General features: G+C 31.5%; 1 protein-coding gene across 1 annotated transcript; it reads right to left on the bottom strand.

Annotated features, from left to right (window-relative positions):
* Positions 1–735: 735 nt before the first annotated feature.
* Positions 736–13793, bottom strand: LOC128995914 (uncharacterized). Its single transcript, XM_054420962.1, has 8 exons — positions 13724–13793; positions 10471–10498; positions 9580–9914; positions 8070–8157; positions 7540–7952; positions 6511–6532; positions 1268–1660; positions 736–871 (listed from the first exon to the last, which is right to left on the bottom strand). The coding sequence occupies exons 1-8, from the start codon at positions 13745–13747 to the stop codon at positions 855–857; spliced, it is 1320 nt and encodes a 439-aa protein (XP_054276937.1). The 5' UTR covers positions 13748–13793; the 3' UTR covers positions 736–854.
* Positions 13794–22858: the final 9065 nt, after the last annotated feature.

The following is a 22858-nucleotide window of genomic DNA, read 5'->3' as shown; positions in this document are numbered from 1 at the left end:
CCAAGTTGAAATGTAAATCTTAGCTCGTATCACTACCTTTTTATTTGGTTTAAAAAGGCTTTATTAAGTTAAAGCCGTTAAATATATCCGTTTATTAAAACTAGTTATGAAAGCTTTTGTATCGCTGTTTCAACCGAAGAACTTCTGCGAGATTAAAAACGAAATTAAGACTAAAATTATCTTGCAACGGTTAGTGTATAATCGTACAACTTCAAATGATATCACAGTTTGTCTGTAAGGAAAATAAAAGGGTATTTGTAACTAATAACTTCTCTACAGTATTGTACAGTATTTTAAGTAACTATAAGATCCAACTGTTTATAACTCAATATAGTCAATATTACTGAAGTTTCTACTAAGCCTTTATACTTGATATTTATGTAATTACTACTTAAATTATACTTCAGTGTGTAGCCTACTATTAAAACCTCAGAATCCACAGAAGACTTTTTTTCACATGGGATTACTTTTCTTCGTAACAAAAAATCACTGTCAACCTAAATAATCTCCCGAGAACGCCATGTTTATTGAAATTATCTGTCATTGTAAGCCTTGGATTTACCACAAAAACTGCTCCTTTCAAAATTCTTTGTCAATCCTGGGTGTGAAAATGGCACTTTACACCTCAAAATATACGTGTTAGTGCATTTTTTAGATTTTTAGAACTTTAAAGGCTTACTTTAAGTAAAATAAGCTTTATGAATGCAGATCTCAATAAATAAAGTAAATAGTAAGTAAAGGTCCAAGAAACTCACTTTTATTTATGACAAATACCATTTTCTGTTTTTTTTATTTATGACATACTATGAGGTTTCTTGTTAACATCGTTTTTGGAAGAGTCCTGCATAGTTTTCTCATGGTTTATATCGACCTGTAATAAAACATACCGTGTAGATAATAAATAAATAAAATAATAAATAAATACAAAATATTTTGAATCAGAAAATGAGAAATTGTGTAATATAGTCTTTATAAGTTTCGCATAAAGCAGAAAAACTGTATGTAGGATCACATAAAACACACACATTATTTTAGAGTAAAAAAATATTATTATCTTAAGTTGGATAGAAATTACATAAAACATGTATTGGTGATTTGATAATTTTACTGGAAAGGTGTCCAGGATATACATAGGAAAAGAATGCCACATTTCGAAAATTCAGTCGACAACCCAGACTCTTTTACAAAGATACTAAATATTATTTTTATGTTTTGAAATAACAAAACAACCATACGATTGTCATGATAAATAATATGTCTTATTTACCTTGTTTTTGCAGTGTCCAGTCGGTTCTAGACAGTCTACTCTGTTGGACAACTCCTTTACGCACAGAACCTTCGAAGTATACCCAGTTGCCATTGGATAGTTTGACTTCTAACTCATTTGCTTTCATATTTATTATGTTTCTATCTGCATTATCACAGTCCGCCATTATCATATATATTTTCTGGTGAGTGTTGGAGGTATCCTTTTCAAAATGAATCAACGCTACATAACGCGCCTTCTTGGTGAATTTCATTGTGGGCAGTTCTATGGTGAACTTTATTTTTTTATCCATTTTAAAACAACTCATGACATAGCCTTGGCTGTATGCGGTTATTTCATTTTTTCTCTTTAATGATGCTATCAGAAATGTTGGGTACGTGAACACCTCTTCTACTATAATCAAAACAAAACAATCATAGTAAATATGTATATGAAATAAAGAGACATTTTTTAAAATGGGTGGTAGATGATTTATCTATAATACAATTAAAATATACATTCTTTATACTGTAATGATAGTCCAGTAAAATAAGACATTTTGGTATGCAAAAGGTCGGGTAGTTCTGATTTTTGGATATGTTGTTAGTATTGGGCCCATAACATAAAATCCAAGTTATCCACCTCGAGATGCTGCCGCTCGCCGCGGGGCGCGCCACTTGTTATCGAAATATCAAAAATATGGCAATCCCTATTGTTTTTCACTCAATCTCGCGAACCGCTCATTTTACCGAAAATTTTATATTATTACATTAAAGAAGAATAAATTTGTGACAGTTTAAGCCCAACAGCAAGTATGTAGCGTAAATAATGGTCAAAATACAGACCATCAAAATAAATATATTTTCCAAAGACCGATAAAAATTGTGGTTTTTTCAATATTTCAACAATATAGTTGTTTGAAGCAAACACCGTATTGATTTAGAGAGTATGCCAGTTTATTTGCTATTAATAGAAAATAAATGAAAGTATGAATAAAAATACCCCCACCTCAGCAAACCTGCAGACTAAGCGAATTTCCATTAGCTTGATTTGATTTTCACAAACCTATTTAAATAACATTAGGTTTAACTGGTGCCTAGGTTTGCTGCTACAGGGAGCGTAATATAGTATATAAAATAATAATAGTATGATAAGAAACAAATAAATTTACCCAATTTTATAAAAATGTGTCTATAAATAAGGAAAAAAACAATAATTAAAAATCTTCGCTATTGGAATAACTTGAGGTTTTTTAATTTACATTTTTTAATTTTCTCCGTAACCAATAACTGTAAAAAAAATTTTAATGTACTAAATTATTTGTTTTTAAGCTCTACAAAATTATTTAATGATACAATTGTAAAATTGTATGTTTTGAGGGTTGAAAAAAAAAAAAAATATATTCTTACCGGCAAAATACCTATAAAGCAACCGTTCCTATGACCTTATCATGCCGATCATGCTTTGCGAACTCGTTTTAATAAATAAATGTACGTGTGCATGATTCAATGATTTATATAGGCCATTAAGCAAAAGCAATAGGCTAAGTCACTTACAATACAAAGTAAATATGATAAATAGTCCATCTCTTGATTCACAAATAAAAGTAATATTTGTACCAAATTCCACTAAATCGGATGATTTTTGGGAATCATCGTGCTAACGGACGATAATAACTTTTTTGGATACAGTTTAGTAAAATCTTTAGTTTTTTTTTGGATACAGGGTCCCAAAAAAACTTACCTAGTTTGAAAATGTATTTATTTATTGTACTAGATACAAACTACTGTTCAACGACTGATACCATAATGCTGATACATTAAATGAAAGGTAATAAAATAAAAGTTATTTTAACACTATCACACCTCAATATGCGAACCATTTGTAGCCCTGCAGACATGCAAGCTATTTTTTTTAATTTTTATCATTAATATTTTATTATTTGTATTATAATTTATTACCAAAACTATGTTCAAGGTCAATTAGGTGTACGCAACTCATTGCCAACGTACGAAACTAAAACTTTGAAGTATACTCTACACAGCACGAAATGATTATTACTCATCCATTTGAACAATAGTATCGTGAGGTATGTTGAAAACTATGGAGTCTTTTTCGGACACCCGGCATATATATATTTATATACGTTATAACAATTTCAACCAACAGTATTTTTGGCCTCTTGGAATACCAAAATGAAAAAAGTAAATCGGTCCCGGGTCTAGGTCTTACCATGAGACCTACTGTAATAGCGTATTCCCTATAAGGGAAATTCGCTAATAATCAGCAAATGAATGGTGTGTGTTGAGGAAACCACTATTGAATCTTTTCATCAATTTCGCTGTCTCGAGCAATGCGAGAATGGCACACGTCAACATATTGCTCACTGTTAATGTTCAACTGACGTAATTTTTTATAATATTTCTCAACTTCCTACAGATTTGATGAGGACGGATCATCCCAAGCGCCCATCAAGTTACAACATTTTGTCCGTTATCCCTCGTCCCCGAGTCAATCCACCAGAGCTTTTCATTGTCTTTATGAGGGCCTGTTCGATGGCCTAATCAGACCATATTCCACACCAGAACTTGTCTGTACGTCTTGTAGTGAAATTTCCGATCTTTGTGATTTTTTTTGTTCTTCAATATCAATCCTGTATTTCAATTCATATTCAGCATGTCCTGTATAGATGGGCGCACTTGGCGTGGAAAAATTACCCGCTGCATGGAAGATCTGTAGAGTGATTGTAATTGGAAGATCTTATTTGCCTGATCTTTCAGCCTCAATAAACTGTTAACTATGTTAAACTGTTTTATTTTGTTTTCATGTGAAAGTATTGTACCCAAAGCTTAGCTTAAATGTTTATGTATAAACATTTGATAGCTTTGGGAAGAGTAGTTTTGCCGTTGAAGGTATATTTTGAAGGTCTGTTTTTCGGCATGTAAACCTACATTTATTAAAACGAGTTCGCAAAGCATGATCATTGAAGTATAAGACAAAACTTAGGAAATTAATTTATGTTTTTAGAAACGTACGCGAAATTCTTAACATTAATGAAATAAAAATGTTATACTACGCATTTGTCCAATCGGTACTTCAATATGGAATTATAGTATGGGGAGGAGCTAGTAGCAATATTTTAAAGCCACTGTTTGTCATACAAAAACTAATTATTAAAATAGCTTTTTAATTCAACAGCTACAAATTTATTATTTAAAAAAATACTCAATTACTTTCGGTGCGTCAACTTTTTATCAAAACTTTACTTGTATATACCTACTCCAATCAAGATTTGATAGTGACGCCAATCACAAAAGCTGTAAATTTATGTATGCAGGTACCCCTAGTTTTCAAGTCAGCAAACCTTACCAATGCTTTTTATATTGAGAATTTTTTGTATAGGAATATACCATCAGAGATTAGAGATCTACAGGTATCTCTTCCAGTTTATAAACGTTCGGTTAGCAGTTGGCTGTCGGAGATTGGGCTCGATCAGTCTGAGACACTTATCAGTTCAGTATACTATATATAACAATAATAAATACACAAGTACACCAAACAATATTTAGCGTACAGACTAGTAACTGCAACTCCATTCACTCGACTACCTTTTACTTAGCATTAACTGTTCCTGTGGCTGTCTCATAGCTTAGTTGTAAATAGTATTTTGATTAATTTAAATTTAATTTTTAAGAATATTTCTAATTTGATTTGTAATAGAGCTCGTCCTGCGCACAGGTCTTTTACGGCCTATGCGGGACTATTGTTCGTATTTTGCATATGTATATATTGTAAAAATTTTTTTGAAATAAAACCGATTTTGATTTGATTTGATCAGGCCATGGGAACGGTTGCTTTATGGGGTTTTTTGTTAAGAACGGGGTTTTCGTATTTTTGACCCTTAAAACATACAATTTCACAATGTATCTCTAGACCATTTTGTAGAGCTTAAAAACAAATAATTTAGTACATTAAAATGTTTTTTTACAGTTATTGGTTACGGAGAAAATTATAAAACGTAAATTAAAAAAACCTCAAGTTATTCCAATAGCGAAGAATTTTAATTATTGTTTTTTTAATTATTTTTGGCCCCTTTTTTAAAAAATTGGGTAAATTTATTTGTTTCTTATCATACTATTATTATTTTATATACTATATTACCCTCCCTGTAGCAGCAAACCAAGGCACCAGTTAAACCTAATGTTATTTAAATAGGTTTGTGAAAATCAAATCAAGCAAATGGAAATTCGCTTAGTCTGCAGGTTTGCTGAGGTGGGGGTATTTTTATTCATACTTTCATTTATTTTCTATTAATGGCAAATAAACTGGCATACTCTCTAAATCAATACGGTGTTTGCTTCAAACAACTATATTGTTGAAATATTGAAAAAACCACAATTTTTATCGGTCTTTGGAAAATATATTTATTTTGATGGTCTGTATTTTGACCATTATTTACGCTACATACTTGCTGTTGGGCTTAAACTGTCACAAATTTATTCTTCTTTAATGTAATAATATAAAATTTTCTGTAAAATCAACGGTTCGCGAGATTGAGTGAAAAACAATAGGAATTGCCATATTTTTGATATTTCGATAACAAGTGGCGCGCCCCGCGGCGAGCGGCAGCATCTCGAGGTGGATAACTTGGATTTTATGTTATGGGCCCAATACTAACAACATATCCAAAAATCAGAACTACCCGACCTTTTGCACAGCAACCCCATATTTTCTGACAGATTTACTGGACTATGAGTAAGGTAAATCTTTGTATCATTTAACAGCAAAAATGTGCATAGAAGTTGCAAAAAATAAATCGTTATTCTCCAGTATATTCAGTGAACAGGGATAATATTTTATTAACTTCGGATGGCCGTTGCTAAGAATTACTATTAATAAACCCGTAACTCTCGTTTAGATGCCACAAAGATTTGAGACTTTAATATGCAATAATTTTAAAATCGCCATTGACTGTCAGTTGTCTTATTGTCGTCAAATAAAAAATAATAATTAATTGTCGTTGTTGAGACCTAAGCTGCAAGAATTGTGTACTTTTGGATGATAAGCTTATATTTATTTTCTGTCATAGAAACGTAGCTTATAAAGTATAGGAGCTTAAAATAGGATTTTTTGGGGGGCCAGCGAATCGTTTGCAATGTGTTTTTCTCTTTTGATATTGGAAAAATCGGGGACTATAATAAAGTAAAACAATCTGTTAAGTTGAATTTTATCAACTAATCTAAATTACCTTACTGTCAACTTACCTCTAGTAGAATGCGATGGTCCCTAAAACATAAAAATAATATTACTGCATATGTTGATGAGCTATACTATGTTTACTAAATTATAAGCGGAAAGTAAATAACACGTACAATGCTGATCAAGAAGTTATTTTAATATAACAAAATTATTTTTGGGGGGTTTCGTTAAAATATTAATCATTAAATTATTGATAGAGAACTATACTGTTTTTTTTTTATTACAATACAAATATAAGCTCAAAACAAGCGAAGCTAAAAGTATTAATTTATCTACAAAAGTTGTGCGAATGGTCAAGAGGTCAAAGTGTGATATTTAAAATCTTCAAACTCGGTAAAAACTACTCCAAACACCAATGGTTATACAAACAATGACAAGCAATGTTAAACAAGTTTTTTTGTACAATGTGTTAGTGTACTTAGTAACCTTAGCAAACCTTAGGTTGAAGGTCTACATATCTAAACTACTAATGAATTAGGGTATATTGGGAAACAGATCTACTTCTTAGATGTCCTCATGAAAAAACTAGAAAATCGATGTTAGCTCTAAAAAAAAATTAACGCGGAAAAGATATTTTTATCGTAAATTTCAGATTTGGTGCTAGGCCTGCTGGTCTGTATGCGTTTAAGTAGTGACTGCACGAACTTTCGTTTAAATAATTTAAGTGGTTTTAGTAAACGGCTTAAAAGTGTATTTCTGTTAGATGTCTGCCGTTAAAAAAATGGGAAAAACATATTACGCATCTTAAATAATAATGGAATAAATAATTTTGACTTGACTTGACTTGATCTTCATTATTTTTATGCTAATAAAGAATCTATTTATATTATCAATAATACAGGACACTTTATTTTATTATAGATGGATGAAAACTGCTAATTGACTTTGCATTTTGACAGTGCTAATGCTATACATTTAAAATAAACATACTGTATTTTTTTTCTTTCGCTTTTATGAACACATAATTTCGTAGGGGTGAAATATAAAAAAAACATTAGGAACTTTAAGAAATCATTATTTGTAGAAAAACTTACCTCAGAATTCGTCTTATACTCAGAATTCTGGCTTAGAGTCCATACTGATTTTGAAACTTTACTTTTAAAAAACTCGTCACCCTTAAATTGTAATGGATCTGTAATCAACTCCCTTGTAAAATAAGCCCATTTTTCTGTCCGCAGCCTGACCTCCAATGCGGTATCCTGAATGTTTATGTCGTTTCTGTCCATTTTGTCACATGTGGTCATGAAGAGTATTGCAAAGGGTATTTTGCCTGAGTCTGTGAACGTGCTGTACAACGCCGTAGCATACTTTGTATCCGGGTCTACGATTCTCCTTTCCTCCTCATCTAGTTTGAAACATTTCAATGTATATTCCTTGTAATATGCGGATATCTTGATGTGCTTTCCGAAGTCCCGCAGCCGTGGTATTAGTGTAGTGACATCTTCAACTGAAAATAAACGAAAAGTTGTATATTTATTCATTAAGAGTAGACCCCATGGGAGTTGAGCACAAACTTTACTTTACAGGGTCCTTATTTTAGAGTAATTTTCTTTAATTGGCTTACCTGTGGATTTGTGTCGATAATTTTTATCATGATGATCTCCATGATGGATTTTAATTTGATCACTGTCTTCCTGGTCATAATGCGACGTCTAAAATCAAAATTTAAGTGTTTCCAATAAGTATTTTAGTAATTTTGTTATAAATAAAACAAATCCACAAATGTTTAGATTCTATTTCAGTATGTTAACTAAAGGTTGCAAATTTGATATAAAATATCCAGGTTATTAAAGGAAGTTTAAACAAGACATGCAATATTAAAAAATCTACAAATACCTGAAAATAATGTTTAATATACAAGGTGACCATTATGTCTTAGGACGACTTTTAAACTTCAAAACGAAAATCACAACCAAATTTGGCATATCATTACTGGTAACAGTTGGCTGCTTTTGGTGTACATAGTGATCGTATGGGGAGTAAGTTTAAAATCTTAAAGGTAGGACTAAAAACAATGCCGGAAAACGGTTCTTAAACCGAGTACAAAATTGCAGCTGTTTGAAGATTTTTTGAATCTGCCTGAATATAATGTCTAATATACAAGGTGACCATTATGTCTTAGGACGACTTTTAAACTTTAAAACGAAAATATATATCACAACCAAATTTTGCATATCATTACTGGTCACAGTTGGCTGCTTTTGGTGTACATTGTGATCGGATGGGGAGTAGCCTAAGTTTAAAATCTTAAATGTAGGACTAAAAACCATGCCGTAAAACCGGATCTTAAACCGAGTATAAAATAGCAGTTGTAAAAAAGTAGCTTCATATTACCAATAATAATATGTAAAATTTGGCTGTGGTTTCTCTTATCGTTAAACAGTTATAAAGTCGTCTTAAGACTTAACTGTCATCCTGTATCGTATTTAGAACTAAATATACCGGTTGCTATTGTTTAACATCTGATCTAAGTGTTATATTGTTCTTACATTATCATCTTAAGTTTATTCTAACCTCATTACCTTTTGCTGTATCAAGCCTTGTGCTGTAAAAATATATCAAGTAATAATATAAGAGGAAACCTGTATAAACTCTACATTAGCATTAGTCCAATACAGTAAAACGGATGGCGTTATATAAATATGTTAATTCGTTTGTATTAAGACTAAAACTGGTTTTTTCGATTCTTCAGACATGTCCGTAGCATATGTCACACACAATCATATCAATAGATTATATTCCATTGCAAATGTGCAGGTATTTTCACCAATTCGTAAAAAATATATTCTACTATTTATTTTTTCTGTTAAAAAAATTAAGGCTATCTACATTATTTCATTACACCTACACCACCTGTGTGTATATCAGCCTACTATAAAATGACATAATACTCATTACTAATCGTGTAATATAATAAATATTATAAACAAATAATACTATAAATAAACGTAATGGATTTAACAGATCCTTGATTTATATAATTCTTTGTTTAGTTATAAATCCATTGATTCATCTTAAAAATAACCACTTAATTTCAACATGTGTGATTAAAACCTTACTTGTTCGAAGATTACCTTCGGTTTTCGTAAAGTCCAGCGTGTTTTGAAGAGTTGGCTCTTATCAAAACTACTCCCTTTGCAAACCGAGTGTTCGTAGTATGTCCATCTGTCAGTAGGTAGCAGCACTTCAAACGAGTCACCTTGGACGTTGACCTTGAGGGTGTGTACGTCGTGACAACTGTCCAGATTGATCCAGACAATGTCTCTAGAGGAGTATATCTTCACTCCATACTGGTCGGAATAGGAACTTTCTTTTTTTATTTCGTAACAATCCATCGTCAACTCTTTTGCATACAATCTCACCTTAGGGTTTTTTGCATCTCTTGGAATCGACGTGGTCACAGATAAAACTAAAAAATATGTTTTTAGTTATTTAGTTAGCTGTGAAACAATAAATATATAAACAATTCAATAGTATGTTTTAGATAACAAATGGTTGATGATTGAACTCAATAAGTCATCCGAATTTATTTATTTATTAAATTGCATTTTTAATATTAAATAAATATTTAATAACATGCAGTCAGGCAGTTCTCTATAACGTTGGAAATAACTATGCAATTCCATCGTTTACAGGTTAAAACTTATTGGAAAGTGAAAGATCACATACAGTTACATAATTATGTCAAATATTTAGCTTGTAATTAAAAATAAAAAACCATTGTTGTCATAAAATTCCTTTGAGGCATTGAACAACTCTGTTATTTGATAAGATGTCATAACAAAACTATGAACAAAGAGCAAATACAAATTATAGAATATTGCATTAATTCACACTGTTCTTAATATTTACCAGCTAGATATCATTAACTATTTAATTCCTATGGAGGCCCACTAAAGTCTTATTCTTTGAAGGAAATTAAAAACCTTGAGTCATAATATTGAAATTTAAAGGTCGTCCCTCACCTTTTGCTTCCAAAGCCTCCAGAAAGACCTGCAACAACAAAAACAATTATTTATTAACGTTAAATACATCAATATAAAATTTCATCACTATGGCGTAGAGTAACTATTATTGACCCGAGCTTAAGCTTTACTATTAAGGTGAAGTCAAAAGTTGAAAATGCACTATTCTCTGTGTAAATGCACTATATGTTTCATCACATGCAGCAATAACAAACTAAGCTAGAAAACCAAACACTTTTTCACTTAAAAATAACTCCCCTAAACTTTAGTTTGTCTCTAACCTTTGTACCATATTCGTGTCAAATGTAATTTTGTAATGTGTAAAATGTGATACTTTCTACGAAACCCATCGGGTGGATTCTAACATAAACATTTGGTCTACCTAGACTCCAACTGAGATGGACCTTCGGGTCCAAAATTAATATCAAATAATACACAATAATAGGATTGCTAAGGTAAGACCTTACATTATCAATTTTGTAGTGTACTGAATCAGCTGATACAATTTAAATGTGTTTTCAATACTTTGTTTACATTGTTGTTTGTTTACGTTTGACATAACAACATAGTTACTTGGTGTTTCAAATATAACTTTTCTTACGAAAATGTCTTATTACTTTACATAATTAACTCACAGTACTACAAATGGACGACGTCATAGTCACAGCCCCAACGAGAGAGGAACATATCGAACGTGTCAAAGAAGTGTTAAGACGTTTTCAAGAATCTGGAATTCGTGTCCAGACATCAAAATGTAAATGGTTTCAAGATTCCGTTAACTATTTGGGTCACAGAATTGATAGAGCTGGTATACATCCAACGACAGAACATTTGGAAGCAGTGAAAAACATGCAATCACCGAAAAATGTGAAAGAGTTAAGATCATTTCTTGGGTCGATCAATTACTACAGTAAATTTATTCCCCATTTACAGTCCTTGTGTGTTCCATTACACAAACTGATAAAGAAAGGCGTGAAATGGCATTGGAACGAAAACCATGAACAGGTAGCAGCAAAATTGAGGCATCTTCTTACCACAACAGACACGTTGGCTCACTATGACGAATCCCTACCTCTCATCCTCGCAACTGATGCGAGTGATATTGGTGTTGGAGCTGCTCTTTTCCAAAAGTATCCTGATGGGACTGAAAAACCTTTAGCTTTTGCGTCAAGGCGCCTTGATCATGCTGAGTGCCGATACAGCGTGATAGAAAAGGAGGCGTTAGGTTTGGTTTTTGGAGTAACTCGTTTTGAACAGTACCTTTATGGTAGACATTTCGAAGTTCGAACGGACCATAAAGCATTGGTTAAAGTCTTCGGTGAACATGATTCAATTCCGAAGGTAGTTTCAAATCGAATCGCTAGATGGGCATTAACACTGAGTGCCTATGACTACTCGATCAACTATCAACAGGGCAAAGATAACAAAACAGCCGATCTATTATCAAGATTTCCCTTGCAAAATACGATAAAATCTGCAGAGGAAGACCAGGGTGGCAGTAACAAAGCACACCTTTTCCATTTGCGTTCACAGGATCTACCAATATCGACAAAGTGTTTGCAAGAAGCGACAAAAACTGATCCAATACTTTCAAAAGTAGTAAACTATTTAAAAAGGGGTTGTTGGCCTTTGGAAAATAATGAAGACACTAACCTACAACCGTACTACAGCAAACGTGAAGAACTTTCCTTTGAGAATGGAATTCTACTTTGGTTTGGGAGATTGGTCATACCTGCGAAACTTAGATCAAGAGTGATGGAAATACTACATGAGGGACATCCAGGTATTGTAGCTATGAAAGGGAAGGCACGTTTTCAAGTCTGGTGGCCTAAACTGGACAAGGACTTGGAAGAACACACTAGACATTGCAATGGATGTCAAGAAAACAGAAGCAAAGATCCTGAAATGCCGTTATTCTCATGGCCTGTTCCTGGAGAAGTTTGGTCACGGATCCACATCGATTTTGCCGGACCCTTCATGGGGAAAATGTGGTTGATTGTAGTAGATGCTCGGTCAAAATGGCTTGAAGTATTCCCGATGTCGTCAACTTCAACAAAGTCAACGATCAAAGCTTTAGAAGAGTTATTTTCAAAATTTGGCTATCCAAGGGTAATTGTAAGCGATAATGGACCACAGCTAACATCCTACGAGTTTCAAACCTTTTGTAAGAGCCTAAACATTAAACATGCTCGAATCACCCCCTATCACCCAAAAAGCAATGGGTTAGCGGAACGATGTGTTCGTACATTCAAAGAACGCATGAATGCTTCAAAAGGAAATGCTGGGACTTTCCAAGAAAAACTCAACCGCTTTTTATTTGCTTACAGAACGTCACTGAGAAGATCTACTGGAAAAACTCCAGCATTTATGATGTTTGGTCGCGAATTACGCTCCAAATTAGACATGTTGTTTCCCGACGTTGAGCAGAAAAACGACGAAGAGTTGGTTCAACAGCGGCTACAAAAACCTGGATCAAAAGAAAAAGTTTTTAAAGAGGACGACAATGTATGGGTACTAGACAAATCTGGAGCTGGTTTCAAGAAAGGAACGATTGTGAAAGTGAATGGTCCTTACTCATATGTAGTAAATACAAATGGACTAAATAGACGATGCCACGCAGATCAACTTCGTCTGGCTTAACTCTTAGAAGAAGGGGGGACGATGTAGTGTACTGAATCAGCTGATACAATTTAAATGTGTTTTCAATACTTTGTTTACATTGTTGTTTGTTTACGTTTGACATAACAACATAGTTACTTGGTGTTTCAAATATAACTTTTCTTACGAAAATGTCTTATTACTTTACATAATTAACTCACAGTACTACAAATTTAAAATAACTCTTAACATATTATTCAGCTTGATTTCAATTTTGCTAACGTAAATAAGAAGCTGTTCGGTTAGTAGTTCGATCATTTATTCTATTACGATTGTCTTACTGTATACTATTGATATTTCGAGCTATTGCCAATAATGCAACAATCAGCTATGACCGATTAAATTAATTGATTGATTATTTCTTTACATGCGATTGCTAACAACCAAGGTTGGCAACTCTTAACAACAACTGATTTTTAATTCTTGGAACCCAAAAAGGCAAAATTACTCCCTATGGATTAAGCGAGCTTCCTTAATCTCGCTACGAAAATGTTAAAAACGGATCTTTTTGCTGCAGTATGACGATAAACTTGTTTATTTGCTGTAGACCTTGTATATCTTATGTTGTATTATATTTTAAAATGTATTTACTTACCAAAAGGAATACGATGATCAACATTACGTACAGCTCTAGCTAGAACTAACCTTCAACATTAACGTGGACTGTTAAAGTTATGTCTTTCTTTATACAGGTGCAGGCAATTATACATGTGAATTGTTGCGGCATTGTTACGGCCATACTACTCATTCTTTATACGGCAGTTAAAACACGCTTTCTATAAGTAATTTTTTACCACTTATAACCCTTTTATTAACAAGAGTAAATAGTTATATGTTGTACAATATCATCCCTAAACCAGAGTCATCATAGTTTGTTCTTTACATATCATTAGATTTATAAAATAAATTTTTATCAGTGACCAAATTGAGAGCGAATGTCTGTTATTATTCAAAACAATAATAATTATATAAGTTTTCTTAAGTCGTTTCTTCCATCTTATGTCGCATTGTAATTGTAAACGGCAAAGTTTGTCAATTAATCCACTGCAATACCACTTGAAGTATTAGAAAAAAATAAATAAATAAACTATCACTAAATTAATTTAATAAACAGAGAACGTTCAGTTAACAAAACTTCTTATTTCAATAATTTCAAATATTTAAACAGTAATCATTAATACACGTGAAGCTACAATAGCATACTGCACTTCGACGCAACACAAATTACAAATCACAAATAATTTGAAAATACGATCGACAGTTGTAAAGCAAAGAAAAAGATTTATAGCAGTATGAATTTATTTCCCCACGTATAAAGAACGTAATGGTAACATTCAAAATGGTCACACTTACAAGTATTTTGTATAAAGTCAAGTAATAATTTTCGAAAAAAAAGAAAAAAATTAAAAGCAGTAATTTTGCATTTGCATTTGGATTTTTATAGGCAAGCATTTACTTACATCGTTGTTCTAGGATTTTTAAACATATTCATTTACTTACATCGTTGTACATTTTTAGAAGGTTCGTAGGTCGTGAAATATACGTCAGTAATTAGTGAAGTACCTCTGATGAAGTTTCTCGTGCTATATTGGCCATGAAACGTCAAGTACCATAACCAGTAATGAGAGTCTCCATAACATGAGCAGCAGGTGACGAAGAGTACAGTCGATACTTTCAAGTATTTGAAGGTAAGCTTAAGTTCAGTGTTGAGTTAGTTTAAGTAATTCGGACGAGGGTAAACGCCTTATAACATATTAACATATCCATATATATGAGATGTTGGTCCTGGCTCATATGCTCTTTACTGAGCCATACTTGGAGAGCTAGTCTTGTGCACCGAGGTCCCGGGTTAGAATTCCGCTCATAACGGAAAATATTTAGCGATGTTTTCAAACCACGATTCCCAAGGCATTGCTTAAATTAATGTATAAATGCAATTATAAACCTTAGATAGGTACACAAAAACACATTGCTAACACATCTTAAATAATCTCTATAATTAAAATAATATCATAATTAGATTTTACAAGGTTTACGATTTGAAGGGGTTTTATGGGAGTATTACTTCTTATAGTTATAAAAATGAAGAAGTACCAATAGTAAATATTACCATATTACTCTGTAGTTTGAGTAGCTAACTGCACATAACTTTGATTTTGAATGGGAAAACCCATTTGGCACTTAAATAGAGTTTAAAACTTGCTTCCAAAGCGAAATGAAAAAAAGCAATACTTTTTCAACAATCAAGGATGAAAATGAATATCCTTGCTTATTAAGGCAAACCCAGGAACTTATTTTTCTTACAGTTAACCTCTAAGAATAATATTTCTTTAAGACAGTTATTGGATGATAACAATTTACTAATTATGATAATTCGGTGAAATGTTTGATTTACACCATACAGAGTGATTTACATACCTCGATCATATTAAACAATTTTCAAATAAGTAGCCTATTGAACATCAGTTCCGTAAACCTTTGGTCTCCTAACTACAATATTTTCAGGCTAAAAACTCAACAGAAGATTCAGTTGTTAAAATAGAATTCACATTCACACTTTTTTTAAAGACAATAAGTCACCATCACTGTATATTTGTTAGCGAAGTATAGAAATCAAATCAACGCCAGGAGGGCGAAGCCCTAACATAAATTTGGCTTTTTGGTTACCATTTGTCCCTCCATTGGATAATTAACATTAAAATGATATCTTATTCGTTACAATCGGTAAGGTCCGACGAGTAAAACAGGGATGTTGCAGATGAACACTATACTGCGGTTTCATCTGCAAATAAATTAATGTAAATTTTACATATCAATAGTTTGAAAGGTCACGATTAAAAGTATCCAAGTAAATTCTGTGATATAAAAGAATATGTAAATTTTAGGGGTTATGAAAAAGTTATAAAAAATCCTCACCAGGTAAATCAGTTCCAACTGAAAAAATAATTATTACAAGCGAAATCCTTCAAAGTTTGTTAAAACGGTTTTAACATTATTTCTAAGAAGTTCTCCACGGCAACAACGTTCTCTTAAGAAATGAAACAAGTTCTAGAATACAAAGGAATGTTGTCGAAAAGTTTGTAACTGCATATTGGATGGGAGCTTTCAAACTTTTGCCATGAACAGAACGTTATGAAATAAGGCCGGGTTAAGCTTAAAATATGTATTGCTTTCATGTCGGAATCCTTTTTCTTTTAGTTCATTTTCATGTTAGTATGCTTTTGACATTTCAAAATACATGATGTAATCTTTATTGGAACTATTGGTTTGGCGATTACTATTAAATAGCTTTTGATCATTCTTAGAAATCTAAATATACGTAGGCTGTCTAATGGTCAGTAAGTAAACTAAGATTGAAATTAACTGCAATGAATTATTTGTGTTTTACAATCTATAGAAGAATCTTTTGTATTTTTATTTGAAAAAGCAAGTTGAGTCAACAACAGTATCCATTTAAACACATTATTCTGAGACTAATTTAAAACACCCGTTAATAAGGGCCCGTTAGCACAAGTTGGCAAACACAAAATTTACATAAAACTAGACCACGAAATATTTTTTTAATGAAAAACCAACAATCTCAAAGAAATATTTTTCTCTACAATGTAGAATAATAATAAAACATTACTCAAAGTGAAGATTCAATTTAAAGTATTCGTATGGTTAAATAATGACGATTATGTTAAATATGTATTTGCCTGAATTATCCATACCTGTATTTGGGATTATTTTTTAATCCCCAAAACAATCATTTTATAGTTAATATTTTCATTGTTTAAACGATTAACAAAACTCGTTTAGATAAAATAATAGCTGAATAAATTGTTTATACTATTTGACCGGTAAAAATATATGTGCTTATTTCCCACTTTACTTTGTTCATCGAACGAAACTAAAAATGTAATGATATGTAGCAAATAATTAACTAAGAAGTCGTTAAAATAGCACTGAAAATTCCAAAAAGTTTTTTCAACATAAATATTGTAAGGATAAAAAGACTTAGTCCAAACCAAATAACAGTATGTTAAAAGTTTACATTTATAGGCCCAGAGAGAGGTATTTGTCCCGGAACATACATTCTGAAGCAAGTTGACTGTGAAGTAAACTTATTTAATGGCTCATTTACCTTGTTTTCTGTTTTATGTTGAACCTGTTGAATAAATTACTTCGAAAAATTCTCTTAGATTTGCAAGCTTAGACATTTAGCATAAACTTTATTATAAGTCTTAAAATTTGGAAAGAAATTAGAGAATTATATTTTTGAAAATAATGGCTTTTTATGTTTACAATAAAATTAAGCTGTCAAAGCATTTCTTACAATTGTGTTTCAAAAGTAACTATGTTTTAGCGAATTTCCCATATAGGGAATAAGCTATTACTGTAGGTCTCATGGTAAGACCTAGACCCGGGGCTGATTTACCTTTTCGTTTTGAGGTCTCCAGAGGCCAAAAACACCATCCTTTCAAATTTATGTATATTTAAATGTCCGTTAGCGTGATAACCTACGTTTTTGGGGGGTTTTATGGGGGTAAACATAGATTTTTCACATTTTTTACCCTAAAAACACCAAAATTTAATAATTTCTCTCCAAACAATTTTGTAGAGCTTAAACAAAGAAATAATTTTGTATATTGAAGCGTTGTAGTATATGCCTAATGGTTACGGAGATAATTTCAAACATTTTAAATTTTAAATTCCCATGTTATTCTTATGGGGAATAAATAAAATGTGGCAGTTTTCTTTATTATGGATATATTTTAATTAAATTTGGCAATTTCGCTTATATCATACTAAGCTATCAACATTTCAATAAAAAACACACCTCAATATCTCCCCCGTAGCAGCAAACCTAAGTAGGCCTACTCACTTAAATTTATGTTATTTAAATAGGAAATAAATCTGAAAATTTTTGGGGAATATTTTAGTAGAAATCAAGCCGGGTAGATGGAAATTCGCTTTGTCTGCAGGTTTGCTGCGGCGGGGTTATTTTTTTCATATCAGGTTTTGTGTTCATCGATTAGTCACAATGATCAATTCCTATAAGGATCAATCAAGGGGTTTTGTTAGGAATGCATTGATATGTTCTGGTCGTCTTTTTAACTAAGAAAACTTGCACTCGAAATGTATCCGCATTACTACGGATAATATACAATAGTTGGTTTATTTTGTGCTCTTTGATGTATCTGAAGGTTTATTTTCATTAACGGCCGTAAGATTAGTGTGATCAATAAGTGAACACTATTTTATAGTTCCTTATATGTGTTCATCATTGACTTAATTATCTACTAAAGCAGTAAAGCAAGATATTACTGCTTAAAATTTGGCGTTTTTTTTTTGTTTTGAAAACCATATTGCAATGAGAACATTAAAATGTTTAAGGTATTCAAATTAATATCTACACTCAAGTAAATACAGGATATCCTGCAAATATATTAAGAATAAGAGGGTTCAGTCACTTCGTAAGAGTCAAGTACCTTTCTACATCCTTGCGAGTTATTAACTTAATATTTCTACACTTGTTACAATTGCGAATTGTTAATTGTTGAATTAATTGTTGTTGTTGTTGTTGTGCGAGTTGTTAAAAGGTACAATAAATATATAATTTTATAAACTAATTATATAACTATAGTATAATATACTTGTACTTGAGACAATCGTGATAGTCCTATCTACAAATCAGGCCAAAAGTTTTGGAAAACAAGATAAATTTAAAAAGGTAATAACCGATTCATAAGTAAAGGCTAAATTTGCCCTGTTAGTAATTGGGATGGAGGTAGAATATAAATATTTTGAAATTATAATAAAAGTATCACAAGTGATTATTTGAAATTAATAAACGACACAATCATCATACAATAACACGTTCTGTAAAATTTTGAGCTATTTAGTAATAAAATTTAAAACTGTTCCTTTGCTTATTCTAGGACTTTTCAGTCATAAAACAAAATTTAGGTGAATTACTACCTAATTAATTATTACTTCCAGGGCCACCCACTTTTCCCTGTCACTTAGACGGGCTTATCTTGCCCTAAAAGATCGTATTTAACTTATTAAACGGTTATCTTACCTCAAAATAGCCTTTTTATCGGTAACAAAAATTATATTAGTAGTAATCTGGTGCAACAATTTTGCCATTCATCTGACGTTATATTTTCTTATCCTCTATTTTAACACGTCTTTTAACAGAACATGGAATAATTAATTACCATTGTTCGTTCTGGATACGCATGTTTTTATATAACCCATTTACTTCCTAAGGCTCTTTTATTGCTCTAAGTTTTAACAATACTTAGATTTTAATATATAGATATTCTACGCAATTGTAATGAAAGTAAACATATAATATATATTTTTATATATAATGCATATAAACAGGCTCTGGCTATGTTACTTTAACTTTCCTATCGAATCTCATCTAAGAATCTCTTTGACATGAAAGCTCTTTACAGCCACAGCTCACCGTTTGAGGAATTACCTACCTAATCCAGTAATCTGTGTGAATTTGTAATAATCCACGGTTTCAGAAATAAGCTAAGAGAAAGAACCCTATATTCAAGAATACATAGGTAAATTTATTAAAATATTGATAAAATGTTTAATCTTGGGAAATGTTGAATCTTGGTTTTTCTATCACCAAACTATGTTTTCTAAGACAGCAGATTATAAAAATGTAGTGATTTAGGTTTGTATTTTTAAGTTCATAAGATTAAACCAATGATATGATACTAAAATAACCTTTAACAAATAAAAAATGTCGATGTGCCTTCCATGAGTCCAATGATTTTATTTTATTCAGAATCATTGACATAATTGCGCTTTAAAATGCGTCAGCAAGCGAACTAAAGAGAAAATACTGTAAACTGCAATATAAATATGTTACATATGAAAATCTTAACTATACGAAAGTATACGTTCAACTTATATTGGGGTAAGGGTCACTTAATCTCAATATGTGATAGAGCTTAGTTTAATAGAAAGGAAAATTCTAATCGATATGTAATCAATAAATACATGGAAGGTATAGGGGTAACTTTAGTGTCGAAGCTTAAGATTCTTCTATTCAACTGAATAATAAAAGCATAAAATATGAACAAACTACATATTGGTAAGCTTAGATAATTTTTTTACAACTGTAGAAGCAAAGTTGTTATGTTTTGTAACCACCCTGCCTCTGTAACTTTCTCATAAATATGTAAACTTATGTGTTCTAAGGTTACACATAAAAGAGGTGGCATCAACTAAAATAGGCAAGTTATTCACTTCTTTCCACTTTAATTATAGATCAAAATAACAATTTATCTTCCACTACCAAGGATAATTTTACCATTATTTCAACTTAGCTTTTTCACAAGACAAAACATAAAATGGTATTAGCTAACCTTTTTGAATATTTTGAACCGTAAGACTCGTATGTAAGCCCAACACATAAAATAACGTTATATGTTATAATCAATTGCATAATTCTGTGCTTATATGAATTTTAAAACAGTAATTAAGGAAGAAATAAAAATGCCAAAGAGGGGGGAATGTGTAAAAGCGAATCAAGTTTAAGAACGTTAAATAAAGTCAGGCCAAGCTAGTCACCAAATAGAGTTTGATTGAGAACTGAACTTTTCAAAGTAAGTAATGTTAGACTTTCAGAATTTATTTGGTCAATATTTCAAAACTAATATGCCTAATCTTAGGAGCCAAAATGTTCATATTGATTCAAAAAGAAGCAAATGATTTATGTCGGATGGTGTGGTTCCTTAATTGCATACAAATTACAACAAATGAAACATTATTTTTATTGACGAAAACTTACTTTTGCGTTTTTTATTTGACTCACTTAATTTTATTGAGGTCAGAAAATACACATACGTTTTATTTGAATTTGCTGTTCGTTTGTTTTCCTCTAACTAAAAAATAAAAACGACACGGAATTTTTTTATCAGAAAATCAGAAAAATCTTTATTGTTTCATTGATTTACATAGCTTACACACAGATTAAAACTAAAATAGCTTATAATAACTAACTTACACACTTCTAAATTATTTACGATGAAACAATTCATCCCTAGGTCAAAGACCTGTTTGGGATGTTTCATTACGTAAATATACATAAATAGCTCAAAAGATGGGGAATGGAAATTATTTATGGGAAATGTACAAATATCCCAAATTAAAGTCGTTGATTTTAAATTGGTCTATTCATTCAATTTATTAGCTATTTATTATTACTTTGATGTATAGTTTAACGGAAAATCCTAGTACTGTACAAGTAATTGTTAAGACTTATAGTAATAAAAGATCCTCAAGAACTAAATAAGTTTTATAAAAAAGAGAAACCTGCATATCCAGCACGAACAGATGGTAAATAATTATTAATCTTTCTACTTTTAAATGACATGTTAAAATGTAGGATAAGAAAACATAACTTTAGATAATAGACCTAATTATCGCACCAGATTACTATTGATAATTTTTTTTTTCAAACGAAAGTGCTATTTTGACGATTAAGGTAAGGGAGCCGTTTAATAAGTTAAATACGGTCTTTTAGGGCAAAATAAGCCCGTCTAAGTGACAGAGAAAAGTGGGTGGAGGGGAAGTAATAATTAATAAGGTTTACTTCACCTGAATTTGTGTACGCGACAAACCTTCGTAAAACTAAACCTTACTTTTTCGTTTTTAATTTGACACACTTCATTTAATGGAGGTCAGAAAATATACACACGTTTTATTTGTATTTGCCGTTCGTTCGTTTTCCTCTAACAAAAAATTTAAAAAGTCACGGGATTTTATAATTTATTTGAAATGTATAAATATCCCAAATGAAAGTCGTTAATATTAAATTGGTCCATTCATTCAATTTATCAGCTATTAATTGTTATGTTAAATGAAATGATGTATAGTTTCACAAACAGTTTTTCTTTTTAATTTAGTTAACAATTTCAACTGAATGTTGTACAAATATTATTTATGTGGGTAAACACTGAACATTAGTGTTTTTGAACTATCAGAAAATCGAAATGAGTTACATGTATTTGTAAATAAATAAAAACTATTGTGTAAGTATTCTTTGTGTTGTAATATACACGTTTAGTGTTCCAAATATTATCCTACTAACTTGTACTGTTTTAATCATATTTGTCATATGAAAGAACTTGTTAGTAATCGTATCAAATCTTGCCAGATGTATTATATCTATATCTATAAAAGAGGAACTATGTATGTATATATATATATGTGTATATACGTTATGGACTCCAAAACCGCTCGACAGATTGTAATGAAACTTTCAGGCATTATTAAGCATCTTTCAAGGATGGTTCGACTGAAGTTTGGTGCAGATCCGTCAAAAAGGCTCTGCCCCAGAGGGTTTTAAGTGGGCCAATGTCAGACTTTTTGATCTGCAATGTTTACAAATAAATCTATATAAATAAAATTAGAGTTTTGTCTGTACATTGCTCAGAATTATATATTTTTGCGTTATTTTTACGTTTTATACATTAAAGAAGCAGAAACAAGTCTAATCTCTATTTCTGTCTGTCTGTCTGTCTTTCTGTCTGTCTGTCTTTCTGTCTTTCTGTAACACTCAAGATGGCATTTTACGCAATCTTCTTCATGAAAACGAGAGTACCTATCAAGATCCAAGTCATTTTAATGTATTCACTGGATTGGCGAGAGTGTCTTTAGCCATTAAAACATGGCCTCACTACTTTGTAAATAAAATTACGGACGTTCAAAAATG

Source organism: Macrosteles quadrilineatus, unplaced genomic scaffold, assembly GCF_028750875.1.
Source record: "Macrosteles quadrilineatus isolate MER2022 unplaced genomic scaffold, UCM_ALF_1.0 Scaffold_5__1_contigs__length_97177068, whole genome shotgun sequence".
NCBI classification, from domain to species: Eukaryota; Metazoa; Arthropoda; class Insecta; order Hemiptera; family Cicadellidae; genus Macrosteles; species Macrosteles quadrilineatus.
The sequence above is the reverse complement of the archived record's forward strand: the minus strand, read 5'-3'. Positions and strand labels throughout refer to the sequence as shown.

Bases quoted from the DNA above. Each gene is read 5' to 3' on its own strand.
- LOC128995914 (XM_054420962.1), bottom strand. From the start codon at position 13,747: ATGTTGATCATCGTATTCCTTTTG. The intron at 10,499-13,723 runs GTAAGTAAATAC...TTGTTGTTGCAG, and splicing joins TGATCATCGTATTCCTTTTG to GTCTTTCTGGAGGCTTTGGA. The intron at 8,158-9,579 runs GTAATCTTCGAA...TTTTGATTTTAG, and splicing joins GGACTTTACGAAAACCGAAG to ACGTCGCATTATGACCAGGA.